Source organism: Trachurus trachurus (assembly GCF_905171665.1).
Source record: "Trachurus trachurus genome assembly, chromosome: 1".
In the NCBI taxonomy this organism is placed as follows: Eukaryota; Metazoa; Chordata; class Actinopteri; order Carangiformes; family Carangidae; genus Trachurus; species Trachurus trachurus.
Genome location: NC_139891.1, coordinates 16,043,338 through 16,059,202, shown reverse-complemented (window position 1 = coordinate 16,059,202; position 15,865 = coordinate 16,043,338). Strand labels below are relative to the sequence as shown.

The window sequence follows — 15,865 nt, the reverse complement described above, 5'->3', positions numbered from 1 at the left end:
TGCTGTGGACCGAGTATGAAAAAAAACTATATGAGAGAATGGACGCAAAGGCTGATCAGACTGAGGCTCAGTGATGCTGGACTGCAACATATCTAGACAACAAATCTACTTTTAGTGAAAACAACTTTTGCTGAAACATCTTGAACGATTCACATCAAAAACTTCCAATTAGCAATACACAGACCAAGCTGCCACATTTACTTTCCCACATATTCTTGAAAGATGATTTATGGCTTGATGCAAATCAGGACATGAGGCAGGACAGGTGCTGCAGGCAGCAGTGTTTAAAGCAGCATTAACTGTCATCCTGACTATCTTAGTGAGTCAGTCATGTAAGTTGAGAGGGTAAAACAATCGCAGAATTTAAGTGTGTTACAAAACTGTCATCTCATCACATGAGACCTGGGGCTTACGCACAGCTGATTGTATTAAAATTTGTTCTAGCATATTTGCAGTCAGATGCCGTGTTTGACAAAATGTGATTCAACAAGGCTCAATCCCAACGTGATGTTACAGATGAACAGCGATGGTAGGACTGCTAGCTACAAGGTAGAGACGGTGTTAAAGCTCTTCTTCCGACACATAAACACAATCTCAAAAAGGACTGTTAAAGGCAGGAAGTCAAATTAACGCTTTGATCTTTAAGAGTGCTTTTCGTTTTCAGCATTCCTTCTATGTATCTTGACTTAGAAGAGCTCTTCAGTATTTTGTTTAAGGGTGTCACAACTCTGACAAAAGAAGAGGATCTGATTATGTTCAGATATGACTTTAAGCACTCTAGTACAAAAACAGCATACTGATTACAAAACTTAGACCTTGCTCTCTCAGAATACACTGATAGTGTAAAATATTATCAAACACACACACACACACACACTACTACGCTCATCAAAAATGTCATTTTTGATACAGAGTGAGACTGATCAGCAGTCAAAAAGATCTAAAACAACTTACTGCAGCCAAATAGGCACATGTCTTTACTGTCTAGAATAGTCTCATTGTTTTATATCTTTTTACAGCATGTAAAATTGTTAAAACTTTCTGTAATGACATTTTAGTAAGTATGCATTTGGGTATCTAGTTCCAAAATTAAAAAAAAAAAAAAAAAAGGTGAGGAGAAGAGTAGAGAAGCTGCAGTCAGACTATTAGAGAATGTCCACCTTCAGCCCTCCACTGAGATAAAACTCGAAAAGGAGCCAAAATGACAAACTATTTGGTAACAAAAGTGAACCTACTATGCAGTATCATACAAAAAAATGTCAAAATGTACCTCAGCAAAAGCTTATAAAATATAATATGAATAAAATTATATAATAATATTCCTTGGTCCACAAAAACTATGTTACTCTGACAACAAAATGTTTCCCTTGCTCACAACAGATAAAATCAACAAGCTTCTCAGTAAAAACATGACCTTGGCAGTAAGAAAGTGTAGTGAACATAGCTCTCAAACCCACAGGTGTATAAAAACAAAACAGTTCTTTCACAAGTCATGTTGCGGGGAGAGTAAGAAGGCAGATTCATCCTCTTTTAGATGAAGATCAAGGTCCTCTGAGTGGGTCTTCTGACGTGTCCACAATAATCCACCAGAGGGAGCTAAAGAGCTGAAATCAGTCATCCAGAGTTTTCTCTTTGAACACGTCGCTCTGCCCCAACTCTCTCTTGCATTCATCATGATTCTGTAGTTGCTTTCTCACAAAGAGTTTCTGTGCAATTCTTCAAAGGTCCATGATCCTCTTTGGAAAATACATGCATGCATTTTCTCACTCATTCATAGCACACATACAAAACAACACACACACACACACACACACATAAGAAATATGTATTACTATGAGAGCACCGACATGGTCGACGCTCCTGATGACATTCCTGAGTCACTACTGTTGTAAGCCCCGTGGCCGTCCCCGAGCCCACCCAGCGAGGATGACGGCGAGGATGAGGATGCTGGTGACGAAGAAGAGGTGCTGTGTGACCGCAAAATGGCCCCAGCAGCGCTGCAGTGAGGTCGCGGCCCTGGCTCAGGGGTGTAGGTGAAGGTGAGCGCGGTGGAATAAATGATTCCATCATTGCGGACCAACGTGACAGGGACCTGCACTGGCTGTCTCACCCAGCGCCAACCCTCCCTGAAGGCAGAAATGTCCGGCACCACACACAGGATGCTCTCTCCACATCTTATGGGGCAGAGATGAGATACAGTTTGAGTATACTGAGGCCATTATTACACAATGTAGACTCACAAATATAAACACTCACCTGTACATTGTGTCAGCTTCCACATCTCCAAACCACACTCTTAGTTTAGGCGTGAAGTTTTGACCAGTGAGCTCCAACATCGCCACATCTCCCCCACCGTTTAACTTTATACAGCCAAACGGAAAAAAAAAAAGTTTTATGTCTTTAAGAAGGTCACTATAAGCTCAGAAAACACTTAACACGGAAGTAGTTTGTTGCCAGAATGGCACACATGTTTACTGATTAAAAAGCATAACAAGCATATTTTCAACAGAGAAGAGACTGTGCATGTACCTGCAGACTTTCCACTACAGGAACAGGTGTGACCGGTGTGGGGACGGGGCCCATACCCTCATAAAAGGTGTACTCTGCCTTGTCAGTACTAATAATAGTCCAGGAAGCCCCATCGTTAATAATCTCTTTGTTTGTCTCTTTGGAGGATGCTGAGGCCTAGAAAAAAGAAAAAGAAAAGAAAAATGATCACTTCCCTCTTTATGTAAACTGAGGAGAAAACACACTTGTGCAATATACCAGAGTGGAGGAACAACCAACTACCACAAAATAAATGGTATAACACACCTGGAACTGGATGATCCTCTCCTGTGAGAGACAGAGATACATCCTGTCTGTATCTTTCAGGTAGAAGGCACACTTGTGGAGCTGCGACACTGGGTCATCTGCATCCATTAATGCAGTCTGCTTGTCCACTTTACGAATGACCTGAATCATTCACACACATACAACACACCACCATACATAAAAAAGAAGCAAATGTAATGCATATTTACATGTATTTAAATGAACCACTGGTACGACTGCATACTTTCTCACAGAGGTAAGTACATGCATACCAGTCTGGGCAGGGCCATGCCAGTAACAGAACAGACCAATTTGACTGTCTGGCCATAGTGGATGTAGCCATCCCTCACAGCAAACTCCTCCCCTTCTGATTCCTCATCATCCACTAAACCAAACAACACACACAAAAACACAGTAAGCATCTATGAGCTTCTAATTTTTCAGGGAAATGAGAGCAGGGGACAAAATAAAGCATGAAAAAAGAACATAAAAAAAATACAAAAAGCGACTCACAGAGGTGGATGTAGAAGGCGCCCCACTGTTGAGAACTGGCATGAAAGTTTCCTCCCTCAACATGAAGGTATCTGGTACTAACAGTCTGGGAACGCAGGCGGTTAAACAATGCTACCTTCGTCCCTGAGGCGATACACACTGTGATGAGAAAAGAGAGGCAGTGAGTGACAGCAAAAGAGGACGAAGGATGACAGATTACACAGTGTTTCATTAAAATTAAATGTCTATATGTGGTAAAATCATACAGCTGTCATGACACAAGCTGGAATGTGCGTGTGTTTGTACTGACAACTCACAATCTGCATTTTTCAAGGACTGTTTTTTTTTGGAGGGCTTGGAGATGACCTTGATCCTCTTGCTGAGGAACACTCCGATGTTGGCGCTGTTTCCATATAACATCTTCACAGACAGCATGAAGTGTTTCCTTTTGTCAGAGTCACTGATGTACAGTGTCTTCGCTGTGCAGAAGTGCTGACGTAGGGAAGACAATCAGGTTAGGGGATTTTGCATGAGAGTGTGTGTTTGTGTTTGTCCCCCTTTCACTTCCCTCTCAACTAATTCTCAGAACAAGTTCATGAATGACAGTGGTGCAATAAGAAAACAGTATCTGCTACAACATGAACAAGCTGAACAGAGCTGCGGAAAAAACAGAAGATATGATCAAACAGCAAACTGCACAGCTCTCATACTGTGGTTACTTTGCATGTTTAATCAGCAGTTAAGAATCATGTTGAACAAGTAATAAGTTATTGCGAAAATAACTTAAGTGAGAAGAGACCGTCTACAATGTCAGAAAGACATATAATTATACTATTAAATTATAGTTATTGTATGTTAATATAAATGCCTACACACCTTCCCCTCCAGGTTGAGCTGCTGCATCTCCTGCTCACTGTTGCCTATCCCAATGAATGCACATGGCTGGGCCTCCTGCTCTGTGCAACCCTCCTTCTCCATACTCTCCATCTTTTTCTGCCAGCCGCTGCCCATCAGATACACCGATGGTGGAGGGCAGAAAAACCTAATCAACACAATGTCAAAAAAAAGAACAAGAGTTCCAACGCATGAAAATGTCTCTATCACACACACACACAAACTTAAAACTGTGTTTGTATGTTGTCTCATACAAACCTTTTTTCATTGCCATATGACTTTTGTGCAACTTTAGCATGTAGTATAAGCACTGTTTGATCATCTTTCTCCTTCAAGTAATTCCTCATAGCCTCCCTGAAATGGAGAGGCGAGAAGACATTTCATCACTTTGACAGCCCAGTACAAATTATGATATACAACTTCTTAAATCGAGGTGTTTTCCATTAGCTCTCTGTAGATTAAATTGTGCTCTTGGCACTATGAAAAGGTGCTTATGTTTCACTCTACCTTGTCAAACGCTGAGGCTGAGGTCGCTCACCAAACTTCCTGCAAAACAAAAACATCAGAGTGCTAAGTGTTTACACAGTTTTAATGTTGAACTATCTTAGCTGAGATAAAAATTAAAAAAAAAAAAAAAAAGTGGGTGAAAAAACCCTGAAGCCCACAACGCTGTGTGTGTGAAAGCAGGTGTGCTCATGCTTTCAGTCTGTATTGAGAAAACACACATATGAAAATGGCTTGCCTTAATAATTTAGATTTATGGAGTCCACAATAAGCAGTAATGTGATCATTGTGATTTTATTTAGGAGCTACTTAGTGATGTGAGGAAAAACTAATGAAACCTATAGACTAAATGCATACAAGTGCGGCTATAATCTGTTATAACTACTGAACACAACTGCTGTGACGTTAGTATAACATTGTTGCAGTGTGGAGAGTTTGAAGATACATTGTTCCTGTGCTCAACTCACTGAAACATAAATTAAACAGTCGCAAAAGAAAACGTAGTTAGGCTGAAACGCAAACCTGCTGAATGACAAAAAGTTTGTGAAACAGTTTGAAACTAATTCAATATCGCACGACAGCTCAACAAATGGCAGAGAAACCAGGCGACACTACAAAGAATAGTTTAGCACAACAGACCCCACATCAAGCCTCAAAGTACCACAGCGTGGGGTAGGTTTACTGAGGCCGAGGCGGCAGCTCTGACACCCACAGGCATCACTCTGAAACTGGCAACGGTTTCCCACGGAAAAATAAAACTTTTTAAAAAAAATAAAATAACATAATGCTTTGACCACTTACCCCGTAACAACGGGCGCCATCTTCCGATTAACTCTCTCTCCCCCCCGGAGAAAAAAAGTCCCAACAATCGCGAGATCCCTCCCACAGCCCCCCTCGCCCTCACCAAAGCCAACGGCACAACAGAAGAACCAGACTGGGAGGAAAAGAAGGGAGAAAAAAGAGGGGGAGGTGTGACGGGGCAAAGGGGTGAGAAGCAGGAGAGAGAGAGAGAGGGTGGGAGGGAGAGAAGGAGGGAGGGAGGGGCGACGGGCAGAGGGCAGACGCCAAAACAACAGGCGTGGGAAAGTTACAAAGCCGCGCGAGAGCGGAAAAACTCTCACAATAGACATGAATAAAGGTGAACCGATTGTATCGCGAGATGAAGAGGCACCCTCACAACTAGCACTTTTTTTCACAAGGCAACCGCACTGTAACACGATTCCCACGCCTTATTGAGCAATAAAGCAAACTACACCTCTCTGCGCTGAAGAGATAGGAGGAGCAGCTTGAAGACGAATAGGTATAACATGAACTGTGACACTGGGAATACATGTTTTCTAACATCCTTTCTTCACACGACCTTTATGAGACTAATAATTGTTATTCTTAGATATTATAAGAGTGGTGGGAAGATGACCACATTAGAACAGCCTGTCAGTAAAACTCAACAACATTGTCAGTATTTTTGCAATAAGATTTATTACATAAATTTACTGAATTTTCAAATTGTGAATGTAAAAAAAACAACAACAAATGTATAAAAGTTTGAAAAAATGAATTTCATCTATTAGGACAGTACTAAAGGAGCAGTTATTAAATATATCTTGTAGTATTTCGATTCATATCAAACAGTGTTTTTTCACAATCCATTAATGAGTTATATGAAGTGCTTAATGCAGAAGGCACTTCACCCAGTGAGCAGTTAATTAGGAACACCTAGTTAAAACTAATAATGTGCAATACAACAGCTCTCCAATAAATCCTCCCTTCTTGACAGGTATAATGTTTCGTGTGTGTTAGAACTGATTTGGGAGGTGCTGATGTAACTTATTGGTGCTTTTGGAGGCTGCAGTACATGCAGTTTGTGGCACTGTTGAACTGCATTCCATTATGGAGTTTCTATGTATTTCATATATCAGGCCTATTGTATTTAGACTGCATTAATTTTGCCTAGGTGTGTACATTTACAGCAGAGTGGATTATGTATTTTTTAGATCTCAATTTCTGTCAGCAATTCATGTAATGTTAAAAAAAAAAAAAAAAGACAATATGGCTACCCAGAAATAGCAGACTTTTGGCAAGAAAAAGACCATTCAAATTATTTTTGACAATTAAACATAATACTGGGTGTGGTTAACTTACTAAACAGGGCAATTCTGTGACTTATGTTTTAGAAAACCAAATCAAACACACAAGCATTTAACCAAAGTGTAAAAACAGAAAATCCCAGTAGATTTCATTACTCATTTGACATGCCTGCCTTTGCTTCTCCTCATCACTTGTTAACACACACACCATCACATGTTATCACACCCCTGGTCCCTTGCTAAGCGAAGCAGTGGGGTCAGAGGGGAGCATAGGGATGCAAATGGAATACACTTGTGCTTGAGTTGGCCGAGTAACCGACAACGATAAATGCTAATAGACACTGAAGGGTTTTTGTTTTGTTTTGTTTTTTAAACCTCTACACAGGCTTTCTCTTTTCACCTTCACCTTCTGTTTTGCAGTGGAAAGGATGAAAGATGAAAATGCATTCTTGGTAGCCTTTTCTCCACAGTGTACGTACGTCACTGTGCTGTCTCCTGCGCATTAAAAATCAGCCTCACAAAAACCCACTTCAGCTTTCAGAGTAACAGCGGTAGCAGGGATTCTCCCAAGGGGAAGTCAGCAAGGGTTTGTTAAACCACTACTGCAACACCCTGCTGCTGTAGTCTGGGACACTAGCTTAGGAAAGAAAACAGCATCTATAACACAGTCGAACAGTACTTTAACGCTGTCAGTCTTTATAGTTCTCAAATTCTATTCTAAATACTTTTCCTGTTCCTCCTGAGTCAGTTAGGATACTTGGCAGGGATCAGTTGCTTCATATCTGAAGATCTTTGGGAGTCTTTCAGCATTTATGGTCCTATAACTTACCGACTAAGAAATCAAAAAAAGAGTGCTGTTTGAAAGAAGAAACCCTTATATGTTCAGAGACAGAGAGCCATCATAATTTTGACAAAATAAATCAGTCTCCTATTTTCCGCCTTCCAAATGTTTTCACATTATATCTCCAGCAATTCTGATGTAAACAATGTCCTCTGTTATTATTGTGTCAGGGCCCCATCATTTTAAGGGCCACACCTCTAAATCTTCCAGAAAATCTTCTTTCTGTAGAGCACATAGGAGATGAACACCCAACAAGAAGTAGCCACGAGGTTCTGGGTGAGGTGTTCAGCGTGGGATTGGCTGTTGGCCATACGCCAACGGAAAGGGAAGTACTCCTCCAACACTTCATGGCCCACATACACAAGTATGGAGTTCATACCTGCAATTGCACAGATGGGTGAGAGTAGAGCGAAGGATGTGATTAAAGAGACATTTAGAGAGAATACAGACAGATCATGTCAGTTCAGTTGACTTACTAATCTTACAACCACTGATATTTAACTAAATCATCACTGTGGGTAATCAAAGTTTGCCTTTTAAGAATTTGGTTTAAAGGTCAAAAATTCACATTCCTAAAATTGTCCACTAATCTGACTCTGTGTCTAATAATAGTGCTCACCGGGGTAGAAGAAAGGTGCTCCAGACCACCACTTCTTTACATCCACTATGTAGTAGACTAGACCTAGCAGCACAAAGGCAAAACATGCCAGGGTTGTCACGTAGGACAGAGACCTAGAAGTCAAACAGATAGAAACATGAAGGGTTGTTAACAATGTCTTTTACATGAAACATTATACACAGTATTTCTCAAGGATATCCTGGTTGGTTTGGGAAGTTTTTGTTTGTCAAATAGCAGTAGGAGTAACATCACGAAGCACCTCAGGCCATAAAATATCAAAACTCCTTTGTCTGTGCATCAACTGCTACAAACGTTGAGTCTATAAAAAAAAAAAAAAGGAATCACTTGAGCAAACTTTGTTTCATCTGAAAGTGCTTTGAAGCCAACTTTACCATAGGTTCTTGTTGACAGGAATGAAGCCCTGGTCTGTGGAACACTTGGTCAGGAGTGCTGATATGGCTCCCTGTGTGTTACAATGGAGATTATGTTATCAAAAAGAGGAAACGCTCTTGTGTCAAAAACAGACTGAGACATCACTGTGCAATGCAATGTGTCACTCACAAGTAGCAATTAAGTCATATGGAAGTGTGTACATATTGTCCGACAAACATTAATATGTTAATGTGCTTACCAAGAAGAGACCCCATATAAGAAACCTTGACATTATACTCCTGTGGAGATCTCTGTAGTGTAAGATTATTTTTCCTGCCTGTGGAAATACAACAATCAAAACAATTATTTGACTGCATTTTGCTTTTTAATGAGCTATAGTATTATCAATTCTGATGTCACAGATATGTATCGAGGCAAAAGACAAGAAGAGATGAGTTCATCACTTCACATTACAAACCTGTAATCCAAGAAAAGCCATGAGGATAGAGTTGATGCTGCCAAGAATACCTTCTGGATCATACGGCATGTGGGTTGCAAAAATCACCTGGAAACAGAAGGGGACTTCTGTAAATTATACTGAAGTTCTGACATAGTTTTTACCCTTGCATCACCTGTCTGGTCAACATGGTTGGGGTTAGAAAAATGAGTGTTGGCCTGTGAGAGAGAAACCTGATATGTAAGCTCAACCAAGTTATAAAAAGCCTGAATGTGTCTGCTGCTGGTATGTTTGAGTTGTTTTGCTGTTCACTAACCCGTGACGAAGGAGTCTGGTAGATGTGGTTTTCTCCCAGAAGCCAGCGGTCGATGAAACCAGCTGCTCCACCGGTGCAGTTAGCGTGTAGACCCATGTCCCCGATCCCACCTGGACCAAGATAGCCCCTGTTCAGAAGAATAAGATGAAGTCAGTTCTATTGATAAGAAATGAAGCCATTACAGAGCAAGGTTAAGGTTTTTAAGTTGGAATGAGGATTTGGAATTTATTTTATCAGCTCTGGTTTAAGTTTTGATTCTCCTTATTAATTCACTTGTGAGTCATTTGACCAGTTCCTATAAAATACAGAAAAACTACTGTACATACAAAATTAAATGTTAATTTCACTCCAGTTCCAGTAATTACAGAAAACAAAACAAAAAACAGACAACAACTCATAAACATCACATTTTGTCCATGTTGTAAATCAGTTTGTGACAGTCAGCAGTAAAACATGACCTGATTATCACACTGAAATGTCACTACGATTCATTTCATTATCCATCCATCCATCCATCCATTAGCTACACTGCTTAACTGTGCAGAGTTGTGGGGTCACCTCATTATAGAAACACAAAATACTCATCAGAGGTAGACAAAAGCACATTCCCCTTATTACGTGGACACGAAAAGGACACAAACATGCACTGCTTGACTCACGCTGGGCAATCAGGTACAGGAAGTTGGAAAGTGAGGTACAGCCAGATGCTTTCTAAGAGAAGCACACATAGCCAAGCTGGCCAGTACAGCAGGATGTCAAGACCAAGAGACCACCAAGCACCCTGGAAAACATTGACAGTGCCAAATCAAACACTTGTGTTGCCCTTCGAAACGCATTTAGCACGAGCACATTTATCACAGTAGGGAGACTCTGTGGAGACTCTGGTCCGGATGGAGCCCTTAATAAAAAGTTAAAGAAAGGATGATGAGGATAAAATGAAGCTGTTGGCTAACCGTTGTAGGGATGTCAAGGTGACCTCTCGCCACCAACAGATCCAGGCTGGCAACAACCAGGTACGACCAGGCCAGGCGCTGCAACACACCCGGGATCCGCAGGTTGTCCCAAGATACTGCGGAGTGGATGAGGATAGAGTGTGAGTGCCACGACAGGCAGAAACCCACAAACAAAGTATAGAAAGGAAAATATAACCAAATAGGCCCACACTAAATATCATGGTTTTTAAGAGTGACATTTAAATGAATGGTTTGCGACATTGTGGTCGTTATCAAAGAAGTGTGTATATACGCACATGGTCCCTGGCAGTAGTTTGGGTTGACAATGATGACACCGATAACAAAGAGCTGCAGGCTCCTCCATACAACTTTCCTCAGCAGTGCACAGCGTGTTGAGCCGGCACGCAGCAGGGAGTTGATTGACAGCGCAATCGATGTGCCCATTATAAACACAAACCTGGTGGGGGAGAGAAACATCAAGTGTGAGAAAATCAAACAAAAACAGGAAGTGAGGAAAACACAAGGTGAGGTTCATTCAAACTATGATAAACTACTGTATATTAGATACAATTCTGGACTTTAGAATAAAAAGAAACTGTTGAGGGTTTTATTATTTTGGTTCAATTTATTTTATTTTTTGTTTGTATTTCATCATAGGTGTGGAGACTCTTTTCAAATCCAAATATTTCAAACCTTTATCGATAAGATTTGAAATAAGAGAGAAGAAATGGATCCTGCAAAAAAGTCTGTTGTTCTGGCAGACATACTTATTTTTAGCATGTGAGTGGATGTGAAGATAAGTCAAATAATTGTCCAGTCCAAGACAGGGATAAACTAATCTGCTGAACTAGGACATGTTATTGAAACTGTAGAAGATATTTTGAACTGAGCTCACCAAGGGAAGACCAGATCTGCGACAGTCAGACCTGTGATGAGACAAATACAAAAGACATGCTTCGATAAATAAATAATAAAACCAATATCTGAAAATACTGAGTGACATGATTTGAAGAAAAAAAAAATAAATAAATAAAAATAGCACCATTTGGGGCTTACCATTCCAGCTTGCATGTCTAAAGAACCAGTATCGCCCCCCTCCATAGTTCACAAACACCATAATGATCAAGGAAATTCTGACAGGGGACAGAGAAAGTATAACATTACTGTAAGACATTGAGCCCTGCAGGCACGATTACAGACTTAGAAATAGTTCACTTTAGAAAGAAAAATCCCTTGGAACAAGCACTTTAACATTAAAACAAGGGAGCCATATTAATCTTATTAGTTGGAGCTTATCAATGACTGACAATTCCAGTGTCAGCTGCCTAAATGTCACGTTCATATTAAGAATCACATGATATACTTTAACCACATGCAAGACCATGCATGAATTCAAATTATATATTTCTGTGCAGAGTTAAATGGGGGTGGGTTACCCTCTGAATGTGTCCAGAGATCGCAGCCTCTTGCTGGGGCTAGGTGGTGGTGGAAGGATGTTGTCAGTAACTGATGTAACCGTCCTGCCCGGGGAGCCCAGCTCCTGGATGGTGATGGTGAAAGTGAAATTAAATGTATTATAGGAAGCATGCACATTTCTGCACAGTCATGCTTATCAGTTAATAGCTTTCCACTTAGTGTTTGAAAACATTTTACACAGAAGCTTTCTGTTTGCAGATTCTCAGCTACTATTAAGTGTGTTGGAACTGAAAGAGTAATGAGGCCGCCCTCAAAAAGCCATTAAACCTCTCTACTAAAACCTACTTCACTAAGTGTGAACAGCATTTGCCTAATAAATGGGGCAGTCACAAATACAATTTGTTTTAAATACATGAAAATCAATCAATAAAAAATGTTTTAAAAGCATGTATCAGATTTACATTTGGTATTCATGTTGGTTTTATGTCATTTTAAATGACATAAAGTTGAGCGGGACAGAAAATGGGGAGGCAGAGAGAGGGGGAATAACATGCAGCAAAGGGCCACCAGGGGATTCGAACCGGGGCTGGCTGCAGGCAGGACTGGAGCCTCTGCATATGGGGCGCCTGCTCAACACAGTGAGTTATACAGCACCCCATTAGAACCTTTTTCGACAAAAGTAAGACTGAATGCCCACTGTAGGTTGTTTTTCCACCTAAGTGTACTTATAATAATACACTTTCTTCTGAAAACATTAAATTGAGATAGATTCTTTGCTGTGTTTCTATATTTAAATAACTGAGCAGGAAATATCCTAAAAACATGGCTTTCTTTTCTAAATCATTTGTGACCAATTCCACATTTGAGTCCAGATTTATTTTCCTGTATATAGTCAGATTTCTATGAAAAAATACCGATTACAGCACTTGACATTGGGTTGCATCACATCATTGACCCAAATATATGTTGAATATGTTGAACTGCTCTACTATACAAAACAAAACCATACAGGGTATCAAGACATCACTCACCTCTAATTATACCAACATATATCAGGTAAATTAGTCAAACCTTAATAATTAAACTGCCATTTGTTTATATTTTAAAATGTTCCCACTTAGTAACACTCACAGAGTTGATGAGCCTTTCTGTCTCCATGGAGCCACCAATTCGTAGAAGAATACCCTTCACTGCATCAAGCCTGGAGAAGAAATAATCAACCAGGTTAGGAGTTAATCCGTACTATGCAGAGGCTCAAGGTACAAGGCATGGTGGAGACATAAAAATGGCAGTGGTGGGCCTCTGTTCTGTACAGTGACCTTTATTTACACAAGAAAAGCTTATGGCAAGGCAAGAAAACAAATAGCCCATGAATAATTCCAATCAAATTAATCATTAATCTGATTCATCATTTTTTGATTTAGATTTGTTGGAACAGTGTAGACTTTGAAATCAGTTGAAAAACACATCTCAGGGGTATTTGGGAATATGCTGTATAAATAGATAGGAATAAAACGATAAAATTAGATTACCCTAATAATGTTCTTCCGATGGCAGACACCAAGGCCAGTCCAGCAAAGATAAGAAAAGCTACCAGTATTGCTGTGAAAATAGTGGAACATCAGTGAGATGTAGTAGTGTATGCAGGGGTGAAAACAGCATCAGAAGACACAACATATCCATGTCACACAAGCTTATGAATGTGTTAATGTGTCAGACTCACGTATGTAGCTATTGATGGGGTCTCCGTCAGTCACTATGGAGCAGTTGACCACTGAGGAGTCATTTATGTTTTTCACCCACAAAGAGTAGTTTCCATGCTCCCCAAAGTGGAATGGAACTCTGGGAATTAAAGACAGTATACTAATCACATAGCAAAGCAGTCAAACTGATCGGTATTATGAGCAACATAGTCATTCCATGAATCTCTCGATTAAACCATGCTGATTGTCATTCAAAGTTTGCTATAAGGATGATTAATTGTCAAACCACAGTCATCTAGATATAGTCATCTAGAATAATGTGCTATGGTGTCTCAACTGTAAAGTGGAACTGTGAAAGACCTGTGAAGACCCTCAATTTCTATATTTATCTATTCATTCATAACCAACCCAGCAGTTCTATCATGTACATGACGAAGTACTGCCAAGTAAAACTTAATTTCCAAGTCCTATTAGATTTTCCTTCCAATCAAGAATGTTAAGGTCCATAAAGAAATCAGAAATATTATATTTAAGTCTGTATAGTTAAGCTGTCAGGCATTGATTGACAGATAAACTTTACATACGTTGCACTTACAGTACAGAGAGAACTGTGATGTAACATTCACACACATTTGTCCTTTGTACATTGTAACATATCATCAATGAACTTACGTGCACAGCTCCAGGTCAACAGGAGTACTGTTGAGTTGTAGTGTAATTTCATGCTGTGTGCTCACAACAAAGTCTGCTGAACCAGGCTGGCCAGGACCAGGAGCAGCAGGTACCACCCCTAGCTGCTGGTACAAACACTAGCACACAGGAAGACCAGAACATCATCATCATCCACATATCAAAATAATCCACTGCAGGAGAATATTGTTGTTGTTGTTGTTGTTGTGTGTGTGTTTGTCTACCTGGTAGCAACGCTCTGATATCCAGGACACCACCACTTCACTGTCCAGATCATTGTTTACGGTCAAAAGTGCCTCATCCATCTTCAGGACACTGTGTTTATGAAGAGAGTGGCCAGCTGCAGAAAGAAACAGCAGTGCACATAATGCAGATCCATTTGCTTTACAGGATGAGAGAACATGCAGAAGATGCTACAGCTCACTTCTGCTTATGACCACACCCAACTGTGAAGCCACAGACATTATACACACTATTTCAGTACTCGGCAACCCATAACACTACGTTACTATGCATTTTACATATGAGCTAAAAGCAAACCCGTGAACTAATCCTAGCTTTCACAACTCCACGTTGACATAGACACTGTAAAAGCCAGAGAAATCATGTCCTAAAGGCCTCACACGCCATCATTAAGACAGCAGCTGCACGATTAGCTTTCAATAACCTACCTCAAACCTCTGGTCCTCTGCTATTGTTGCAAACTAGAAAGTTACTCCACACCAAATTGTGTTGTAGCTTGTGGTTTGCCAGAGTGGGGAAAAAAGCTGTACAGTAACGTTACAACTATAAGCTGCTGCTGCAGCCAGTCAGCCGTTGCAGCCTTGAAGAGGAAAGCATGTGAGAGGGCTGAAGTTATGGCTGCAGAGCCCCATGGTCACATGCTGAATTAATCCGCAAAATACCCCCCCAGGAGGGAAGTTCAAATGAGTGGAGCAGGAGCTCATTGAGCTTCTTGGGCTGCGAACCTCCAGTCGGTGCTAATAGTAAACTATAGTTAGCTCAGAGCTAACATGCATTCTGTCTTAGGGGCAAAAGCTTAAATAACATAAAGAATATAGTGGTGAATCTCAAAATAACTTGACAAAAGCCACACCCGCTAATGCTGTGTACATTTTTAGCAAATAAATGGGTTGAGGTAAAATGTCTTCTTGATATCGGGTAAGTACCTTGGTTGCTAACTGTGTAGCACTATCTGCTGTAGTTTTCACTTGTCAACAGTCCTGTGTACGTTACTTACATGTAGGTATTTTAGCTGTCAGCGGTACCACGCAAACCGCTATAACCAGAGTAGTAACAGCCCAGAAAAACATAGATTTCTCTGGCTGTGTCATTTTTTCCTGCCTTTCCTGTTTCACCCGCACGACTGCAGATGTGTCTCTTGATTCTTTTTTTCGAGTCCCTTTTGCCATAATATATTCTACTTCCGACCCTTCCTTGTTTTGACATTGGAGTGGGCGCGAGAAGGGACAAAGTACATGTTAACGCTACCTGGTCGTTGCCCTCAACGAATCACTAAAGGTGGATCGATGCCTGTTTGTTTGGATGTTAAAAGAAATAATTCAGAATTGTTCAGTTAAACCTTTTACAGGTGTCTACACTACACCTACAGTCTATGCACTACACACAATCGTGGCTACAGCTGTGAAATCGCGCATGTACTCACATTACTCACACAAACTACTCATATGAGATAGAGATATTGTT

At 40.5% G+C, this 15,865-nt stretch overlaps 2 protein-coding genes across 2 annotated transcripts; both read right to left on the bottom strand.

Moving 5' to 3' along the window:
• Positions 1-1,089: 1,089 nt before the first annotated feature.
• On the bottom strand, positions 1,090-5,574 carry LOC310994666 (recombining binding protein suppressor of hairless-like). Its single transcript, XM_083983440.1, has 11 exons — positions 5,506-5,574; positions 4,708-4,746; positions 4,459-4,554; positions 4,183-4,348; positions 3,624-3,798; positions 3,328-3,465; positions 3,087-3,199; positions 2,815-2,955; positions 2,530-2,685; positions 2,257-2,360; positions 1,090-2,174 (listed from the first exon to the last, which is right to left on the bottom strand). Exons 1-11 carry the CDS (start codon positions 5,523-5,525, stop codon positions 1,832-1,834), a joined length of 1,491 nt encoding a protein of 496 aa, XP_083839566.1. The 5' UTR covers positions 5,526-5,574; the 3' UTR covers positions 1,090-1,831.
• Positions 5,575-6,230: 656 nt separating this feature from the next.
• On the bottom strand, positions 6,231-15,581 carry hgsnat (heparan-alpha-glucosaminide N-acetyltransferase). The gene is made up of 18 exons (XM_083974285.1): positions 15,399-15,581; positions 14,383-14,498; positions 14,141-14,277; positions 13,489-13,607; positions 13,298-13,367; positions 12,897-12,966; positions 11,786-11,889; positions 11,406-11,482; positions 11,245-11,275; positions 10,646-10,806; positions 10,350-10,465; positions 10,056-10,177; positions 9,397-9,523; positions 9,102-9,188; positions 8,883-8,960; positions 8,644-8,714; positions 8,252-8,364; positions 6,231-8,011 (listed from the first exon to the last, which is right to left on the bottom strand). The coding sequence occupies exons 1-18, from the start codon at positions 15,568-15,570 to the stop codon at positions 7,830-7,832; spliced, it is 1,953 nt and encodes a 650-aa protein (XP_083830411.1). The 5' UTR covers positions 15,571-15,581; the 3' UTR covers positions 6,231-7,829.
• Positions 15,582-15,865: the final 284 nt, after the last annotated feature.